General features: G+C 40.2%; 1 protein-coding gene across 1 annotated transcript; it reads left to right on the top strand.

Moving 5' to 3' along the window:
* Positions 1-4,108: 4,108 nt before the first annotated feature.
* Positions 4,109-7,424, top strand: LOC141619912 (uncharacterized). The gene is made up of 3 exons (XM_074436921.1): positions 4,109-4,405; positions 4,958-5,111; positions 7,018-7,424. Exons 1-3 carry the CDS (start codon positions 4,109-4,111, stop codon positions 7,422-7,424), a joined length of 858 nt encoding a protein of 285 aa, XP_074293022.1.
* Positions 7,425-9,114: the final 1,690 nt, after the last annotated feature.

The following is a 9,114-nucleotide window of genomic DNA, read 5'->3' as shown; positions in this document are numbered from 1 at the left end:
CATTTGTTATACAGATCTGGAAACTGCAGGTGGTTCATAATCTTTTATTGGGACAGTGAGTATAGGGTGTTGGAAATTAGTATCATGTTAAGTTATGGATGAGTTTTGCGGTAATGAAAGAAAAGAACTTGAGGATCTAGTGTGAGTGTGTGTAACATGTGTGGATTGTGAGTTATGCTTTTGGAGATAGGTGCTTTAGATAGAAAGGTATGTCGTTTTGCGGTGATGTGGAAGAGTTGGAGTATTGGTTATGCTAAGGATTTTGTGGTATAGATTAGATGGAGTGCAGAATGAATTGAGGAAGGAGGACTGTTAGAGGAAGAGAGACCTTGATATAGGAATGGTTGTAGGTGTTGAGGTTCTAGTCGGTTATCGTTCACATGCGGTGGTGATGAGGATGTTGGGAAGTGTAGCAAAGGATGTAGTATTAGTGAGTTACGAGGACGTAACTTTTATCTTAAGAGGAGTAGGATGCGACAAAGAGAGCTGGATGATTGTACATGTTGCAGTATAATTGGGAGTTTTAGCTTTGGTGTAGAATAAAGGATGGATTTGTGTTGTGGTTGATATTATTAAAGGTCATGGCCGTGCTTGTAGTAGTGTGATGTTTTGGAGTGTGAGAATACTTCGATAGTATTGACAGTTGGATGATGATGTTCATGAGTGTGAGTAAACTTCGAGGACGAAGTTCATTTTAAGGGTGGTAGAATGTAACATTCCATTTGGTGGTTGATCTTGCTTGGTGGATACTCTTGATATTGGATTTGCTAGTGGATAATATGTTAGTGGGACGAAGCTAGCGGCATTGATGGATGATATTTGGAAGTGTATGGAGTTAGTGTCGACAGACTATAATGTGGTGGATACGATATCGTGAGCCATGTTGTGGAGGTAGGCATAGTTGGTGTTAAGAGTTCATGTTTTATAGGTTGGGTTTGAATTTCGGGGACGAAGATCGTTTAAAGGAGGGAAGACTGTAATACTACGGTTTTATGTGCTGTTGGGTACTCTATCGAGTGAGGCTTACTCTGTTGAGTAAGTATGTTTGGTTTACGAAATAGTGTTTTGCTGAAGGGTACTCGATCGAGTAGGTTGGGGACTCGATTGAGTAAGGGTCACTCGATCGAGTAAGTTACTTACTAGATCGAGTAAGTGTGTTTTTACAGGTTATTTGCCGGGTTTTGATAGCAACGCGAGATGGTTATAAAAACATATTTCGTAATTTATTTTTCACTCTTACTTCATTCTAAACTTTTCACGAGAGAACACAAGTTACGTAGCTTACCTTCTCACATTGCTATCAAATCCTAAGGGCTAGAGTCGTCGGATCGTTGAGTTCTTTACGCCGTTAAGACTGTCGTGTTATGGGTAAGATTCTTGTACAGTATTTATGTTGTTTCATTGATTTTAGTTGAAATCCTAATTGCGTAAAATTGGGGGTTTTGGGAGTATTGTGTTTATTAGATTTTGATTGTATGATTGTATGTTTGATAGGAGGCGATTTCGTTGAAGAACGATTTTGATTAGCTGATTGTGACGATCTTAGTGATTGCTTTTCAAGGTAGGGTTTCCCTACTCGGTTATTGATTACATAGTGTTGTTGATGGTTGTTTATTGTTGTTGATTTATATCGTGTTGGAATTGGTGATTGGTAATTGTTGTTGTATAATGTGGTTGGTTGTGATTGTTTGTCTGTGGTTCTCGAGGTGCATCCTCGGCTGAGTAGAGTCACTTGCGGGAGTGGCTTAATGCCCTTGATTCGCCCTATGTGGAACCCGCCATAGGAGAGGATGTGGACATTAAAGAACATGGGTTATCGCTCGGATGAGAGGAGTTGGGATTTGGTGGGAACGGCTGCGGTCCCCCACTGGCGGAGTGGAATACTTGCTGCGATGAGTATTCTAGCAGGACTACACACTTTAGTGTGTAGTCAGGTGTGTGGAGTTGTGATGGAGATTGGGTGATTTGTGTATTATATCTACTGCAATTTTTTTGTGTTATCAGTAACTGACCCCGTTTAAATGTTTTAAAAACTGTGGTGATCCATTCGGGGGTGGTGAGCAGTTGTCTAGCAGGTATACTATGGATGCGCACGGGATTAACAGGGATGGAGTCGCCACGAGTCTAATAGTAGTCTTCCGCTGTGTAATCATAATACTTTTGTTACTTTAGTTGTAGTTTGGTTTTAGAATAGTTGTACTTTACTTTATAGTTGGTTTTGTTATGTAATCACTTAAACTTATCTATTAAAGTACGTTCTTTTATGGTCCATTTGATATTCATTGCCTCGGGTAACCGTGATGGCAGCACCTTCATACATTGGGTGGTCTTGGTAAGGCACCTTGGTGTATGGGGGTGTTATAACCCGTCCTTTGGGATCCGACCTTTACTTGCCACTCTACTATGAGTAGTTATTTGAGTCTATAAATATTGTTTTGATTGGTAAGCTTAGACGACAAAGTTTAGACCGAATCAAAAATGGCGCCGTTGCCGGGGACGGTGTTCAATTGAATTGTTATCATTTGTTGCTTTTAGTTGTGTCTTTCTTTGCCTTAGAGAAAAACATTTCCTCAAGGTACTTCTCATCCTTTTCTCTTAGTTTACATTGCAAGATGGACCTAATAGCTTGTTATGTAGAGGACCATGCAAATTCTACTCTCATCAAAGACCCTTTGGAAGCAAGTGAGGCCAATGGTAAACATTGACCATTGGAAGCAGATCTCCTTGAGGCCGCTCTAGCCAACAAAGAGCTCACCTGTGAGCAATCCATGAGGATAGATAGCATCCTCAAAGAATCATCACAACCCATCAAGGTGGAATAAGCAATGAGAGTAGAAAGTGTAATAGAGGTGGAAAGTGTAACGGAGGTGGAAAGTATTCCCAATGAACCATCAAAGGTAGAAGTTGAGGTAAAAACTCCATATTTAAAACCCCTTCCCCCTAATTTGAAGTATGCTTACCTTGATGAGTCTAAAACCAAACCCGTGATTGTCAATGAAAAACTTGCTGATAGTCAATTAGAAAGTTTTCTTAATGTATTAAGAGAACATGAAAAGGCTATAGGTTATAGTCTAGATGACCTTAAGGGAATAAGCCCCGACTTTTGCATGCATAGAATTCATCTAGAAGAAGACCATAGACCCACCATTCAAGGACAAAGGAGACTAAATCCCCATATGCAAGAAATTGTAAAAGCGGAGGTCATGAAATTGCTTGATGCGGGAATCATCTACCCCATATCGGATTCCTTGTGGGTTAGCCCCGTTCAAGTAGTAACCAAGAAAGGAGGTACCACGGTGGTGAAAAATAACAAGAACGAGCTAATACCCATAAGGAAGATCACCAGTTGGCGAATGTGTATTGATTATCATAAATTGAATTTCGCAACAAGAAATGATCATTTCCCTCTTCCATTTATTGACCAAATGTTCGAGAGGCTTGCCTCTAACAAATTTTTTTGCTACCTTGACGGATAATCGGGATTCTTTCAAATCCTGATACACCCAGATGACCAACACAAGACCACCTTCACATGCCCTTATGGTACATTTGCCTATAGGAGGATGCCCTTTGGGCTATGTAATGCTCCCGCTACATTTCAAAGTTGCATGATGAGTGTATTTTTTGATTACTTGGAAACCATAATGGAAGTTTTTATGGATGATTTTACTGTTTATGGGAAAGATTTTGAGTCATATTTGCATAATTTATCTCTTGTCTTGCAAAAATGTGAAGATGTTAGCCTTTTTTTTAATTGGGAAAAGTGCCATTTCATGGTCAATGAAGGCATTGTCAATGAAGGCATTGTCTTGGGTCATTTCATTTCGGAAAAGGGCATCGAGGTTGATAAAGCTAAAGTTGAGGTGATAGAGAAATTACCGCCACCCGTGAATGTCAAAGGGGTGCGGAGTTTTCTCGACCATGCGGGGTTTTACCGACGATTCATAAAAGATTTTTCCAAAATTATAAAACCCCTCACTCAACTTTTGCTTAAGGATGCCCCGTTCTAATTTACTCATGAGTGTGTTGAAGCTTTTATAGGATCAAGGAGGCTCTAATTTCGACACCGATCATTCAACAGCCAAATTAGGAGTTACCTTTTGAGATAATGTGTGATGCGAGAAACTATGCCACTGGCGCGGTTCTTGGTCAATGGGTTGGGAAAGCTTTGCATGCAATATACTATATAAGCAAGACCCTTGATGCCACACAAGTCAACTATGATACCACGGAAAAGGAACTTCTTGCTATAGTGTATGCTTTGGACAAGTTCCGCTGCTACTTACTTGGATCAAAGGTGATAGTGTTCTCAGACCACCGCGCTCTTAGACATCTCTTGGTGAAGAAAGAATCAAAGACATGCTTGTTGAGGTGTATATTATTACTCCAAGAATTTGACTTAGAGGTAAGGGACAAGAAAGGAGCCGAGAACGTAGTAGGGGATCACTTGTCAAGGATTCGGTTTGACAATAATGAAGAAGATACACCAATAAATGATTCCTTTCCCGATGATGTTCTAATGGCCGTCCACACACAACTTGAAAGACATACAACACCATGGTTTGCCGATTTTGCAAATTATATTATAGGAGGAGTCCTTCCTAAGAAATTGAATTACAATCAATGAAAGAGATTCTTGTTCGAAGTGAAGAGGTACTTTTGGGATGATCTCAATCTCTACAAAGCATGTAGTGATGGTCTTTACCCCAAGTGTATGCCACAATGGGAGGTTCGGGGAGTTTTAGAAGGTTGCCACTCATCCCCATATGGAGGGCATCATGGAGCAAGAAGAACGGTTGCCAAAGTCCTACAATCGGGCTTCTATTGGCCTACCATGTTTGAAGATGCTAGAGAATTTATCCTTCAATGTGATCCTTGCCAAAGAATCGGAAATATATCTTGGAGGAATGAGATGCCACAACGAGGCATTTTTGAGGTTGAAATCTTTGATGTTTAGGGAATTGATTACCAAGGTCTCTTTGTGTCGTCACAAGGCAGCAAGTACATTCTAGTTGCCGTTGATTACATGTCCAACTGGGTAGAAGCAATTTCTACCCCAACCGACGATGCAAAGACGGTGACCAAGCTCTTAAAGAAAGTGATCTCCCAAGGTTTGGAGTTCCTAGAGCCATTATTAGTGATGGTGGAACACATTTCCATTAAAAGAAACTCGCATATCTCTTCACAAAGTATGGTGTTCAACATAGGACCGGTTTGGGATACCATCCTCAAAAAAGCGGTCAAGTCGAAGTTTCAAATAGAAAGATCAAGCAAATTCTTGAGAAGGTTGTTAACAACACTCGTAAGGATTGGAGCATGAAGCTTGATGACACTCTTTGGGCTTATAGGACGGCCTATAAGACACTCATAGGAGCTTCACCTTACAAGCTAGTCTATGGAAAGGCTGATGGACAAGAGTTGGTCGTCACACATCCAATCAAACACATTTATAATACTCAACAAACAACTAGTTAGTGGTAAGTCGAGGTCGATCCATGGGACGGTGTGCTTTGGGTTCTAAGTCAATCTATCTCAATTTATGCTAGTGTCACAATTTGTTTGGGTTTGTAGTTGTGTTCTAGACTAATAAAAGCAATAAAGTCAACAAACAATAAAGCAAATAATGGTGTAAACAAGTATTAAAGAGGACTAGGATATCATGGGGTCATAGGGGATTCATGGTGTTGATCATACAAACATGTTTACAAAGTTGAAAGCAATTAATGTTGTGGAGGAACCAAGTTGGTTTATGTCTTACGGTTCATAGGAAGAGTTGGGTCCCCGAGCCGAATCGATTAGATTGTACAACACCTACAAGTCGACTTACTTTCCTCCTATTCAACTTCTATGCATGGTCTAACAAGACTCGAGTTGGTTAATATCTTACAAGTCAAGTTGAGTAGATAAGAGATGGGTAAAAATGCAAGGATTCATAGGCTTGGCATTTCATCAAACATAACATGTGCATAAGTTGAGATCGCAACAAGCAAGCAAATAAACTATGGAGACATATTAAATTAAGCATGAATCATCCCCCATGTTGGTTTTCCCTAATTACCCACTAACCCTAGTTTAGTAACTACTCACTTATTATCATGGAGAACATGTCATTAATGGTGTCAATCATCAGAACAAGTATAAACATGATAATAGAATGAAGAAGTGAACAATAAAGAGTAAAGAGTAAAGGAATTATACCAAGCTTGAGATGATAAAAATAATAAAGCAAATAATAAAAGAAGAAACTTGATTGATTGATGAAGGGTTGTCAATCCTCCAATAATAACCCAATAATCTTCAATTACCCAATAATAAACTTGAACAATAATTAAGGAAAGATTAATGTGTAATTTGTGGAAAGATTAAAGAGTAATCCATTCTAATCTACTCCTAATCTAATCTAAGAAGAATTTCTAATGTGGAAGCCCCCCTTTGATTATCATCAAAGTGGGGTATTTATAGTAGTGCTTCATTAGGTTAACTAAGGCTAAACTAGTAATTAACATTTGTGAGTTGTAGGTAGGGAATTGATAGTCTTTCGGAGAGATGAGCATCTCACTTGAAGACGCTACGATCCTCTTGTCCAGGAGGGGAATCCGCTCGGATTGTTGCAAGGGAATCTGAGCGTCTTTGGGTGAATCCGCTCGGATTGTTGCAAGGGAATCCGAGCGTCTTCGAGGCTTGGACGCTCGGATTCTTCTTCAGAATCCTTCTCTTCACTTCTCAATCTTGAGGGATTAGTCTTTAATTCTTCACTCTCCTTCAATACTCGTTCAACCAAGATCGTCAATGTCCTTCCAAATATGCAAGCAAGAGGGGGAAATTCCGCCTCATTTATCTCCTTTTCTACAAAACATATGAAATGCGCTAGAAAAGCAAATAGGAAGGTTTTGACGGATAAAATGGCCATAAAATGTTATAATAGTATGCAAAATAGGCTCAATTAGGGGACTAAATGTGCGCAAATATGAGTCACATCAAAGGCTTGTCACTTGCCACTTGAATTGGAATACAAAGCCTTTTGGGCAATCAAAGCTCTCAATCTTGATCTCGAGCTAAGTGGAGAGAAGAGGATCTTGCAAATTGAAGAAGTGGAGGAATTTCGGCTTCACTCTTATGAAAATGCAAAGATCTACAAAGAACGAACCAAATTGCATCACAACAAGAGAATCAAGCAAAAGGCCTTGCACAAGGGAGACAAAGTACTTCTATTTAACTCTCGATATCGGCTCTTCCCCGAAAAGTTGAATTCACGATGGACGGGTCCCTTTGTAATCACAAATGTTGGAAACTATGGAGACTTCGTGCTAATGTCGGAAGATGGGAATCGGTTCAAAGTCAATGGTCAACGTATCAAGCCTTACTATGAAGGAGCTTTTATAGGAGAAGTTGAGGCCATCCGCCTTGAGCCTCTCCCACCTTGATCTAGCATTAAAATGGAGGAGAGTTTGGTGGAGTCCTCCCTAAACCACCACTTGTAAATATACTAACTCAGGTACTTACACTTAATTTCATTGCATTGCATTTTAATTTCTTGTCTTAAGTACAAATTTTGACATGAGAGTAAGTGAGGGAGGGTTACTAATCAAGTTTGATGTGTGAAGGATTCGAAACTTTAGTGTGGGGAAGATTTTGTCTAGGCTAAGAGAGAGCCTATATCACTCATTGAAGGAGGAACAAACTATAGAAGTGCTAAAAAGAAGATTTTTATGTGTTTTTAGAATATAAATTCCCATCCCCCACTTTATTTTGGACATTGTCCTCAATGTACATGTAGGAGTAGGAATAAAAAAGAAATACATGTTTTTGGATTTTTGATTTTTTGAAATAAAGTACAAATGCAATATGATATGAATGAATGCATGCTCTAACTAAATGCAATTCTATATGACATATATAACAAATGAATGCAATCTAAACTACCCTATATGATGCATGTTTTCTAGTAAACTATGGTCACTTATGATCAAACCTCCCCAAACCGATTTAAACACCATTTCTAGTGTAGAAAAGAATAGGATTGGTCATTAGTGATTATGCATGAATTCTAGCCTATATGCAACTATCTACATGAATCATGTGAGATATATTACAATGCACTATACTATATGAACTAACTAATGCAAATGCGGTATGAAATATAATACAAATGCAAGTGAAAGCTAAACTAAATGCAATGTATATACAAAAGAGAGAGGGAGACAAAAGTACCATACAAATGGAGGTGATGAGGTAGGCATCTTTCACTCGTCATCATCATCTTGAGGATAGCCATACCGGTGAGAACTTCCTCCTTGGTCATACCCTCCTCCTTGGCTAGAATGCCCTCCACCTTGGCCACCAAGATTCCAGGCTTGGTCCCCTTGATTAGGGAACAAAAGGTGTGGTTGGGCCCAAGAGGGCCGAGGGCCATTAGAGTCAATATACCCTTTTTGTGCCATTTGATAGTGCTGGGGATAAAGGTCCATGTAGTTATCGACCCTCCCTTCATGTACCCCGAGGTCAACTCTATTCATAAGGTTCATCAGGTCATTAATACCCGGGGTATCGGGGATTTGCGGCTTGAATTATGTATAAGGAGTAGGGTATGGTGGGATGGGCACATAGGAAGGTGGGGGAATAGGCCTTACCGGTATCCCACGAGGTATTTGTTGTTGGCGGGGTGCCTCTTCCCTTTGAGGGGGATTGCCGATGATTTGGATGTCGAGAAGGTAGCTCGGCCTAGGCGAATACGGGCTCAACCGTGGGTCGGTACCCGGTATATTCCACCCCGAAAGAATAATGGAGGAGCACCCTTTCGTGAACCACCCTACACTCCCGCCTTCAGTGTAGGCACACCACCGGTGGTGGTTGAAAACGGCGTCCTCATCAATCAAAGTACTCCCCTTAAGAGGAGCATAAGTCCCACGGGAGCTGAACCCGGGGCAAAGGATGTTAGCCAAAATAGTAATTAGACCTCCCATCACGAAGGTCTTGAGTTGGGTGCTCCCTTGAGAAAAGTCATAAACCTTGTAAGCATCTCAAGGGGGGTATTGAAGTTGTATCGCCTCATCCCCCGAACATTTAGATAGGACTCAAGGAATGTTAAATCAATGAGAGTCCACCTATCTTGTT

This window comes from Silene latifolia, chromosome X (genome assembly GCF_048544455.1).
Source record: "Silene latifolia isolate original U9 population chromosome X, ASM4854445v1, whole genome shotgun sequence".
Lineage (NCBI taxonomy): Eukaryota > Viridiplantae > Streptophyta > Magnoliopsida > Caryophyllales > Caryophyllaceae > Silene > Silene latifolia.
The sequence above is the reverse complement of the archived record's forward strand: the minus strand, read 5'-3'. Positions and strand labels throughout refer to the sequence as shown.

Excerpts from the sequence above, each read along its gene's own strand:
- LOC141619912 (XM_074436921.1), top strand. The coding sequence starts at position 4,109 with ATGTGTGATGCGAGAAACTATGCCACTGGCGCGGTTCTTGGTCAATGG. Across the intron at positions 4,406-4,957 it reads TCCAAGAATTTGACTTAGAG|GGAATTGATTACCAAGGTCT; the intron begins GTAAGGGACAAG and ends TTTGATGTTTAG. Across the intron at positions 5,112-7,017 it reads AAAGAAAGTGATCTCCCAAG|CCTTTTGGGCAATCAAAGCT; the intron begins GTTTGGAGTTCC and ends TGGAATACAAAG.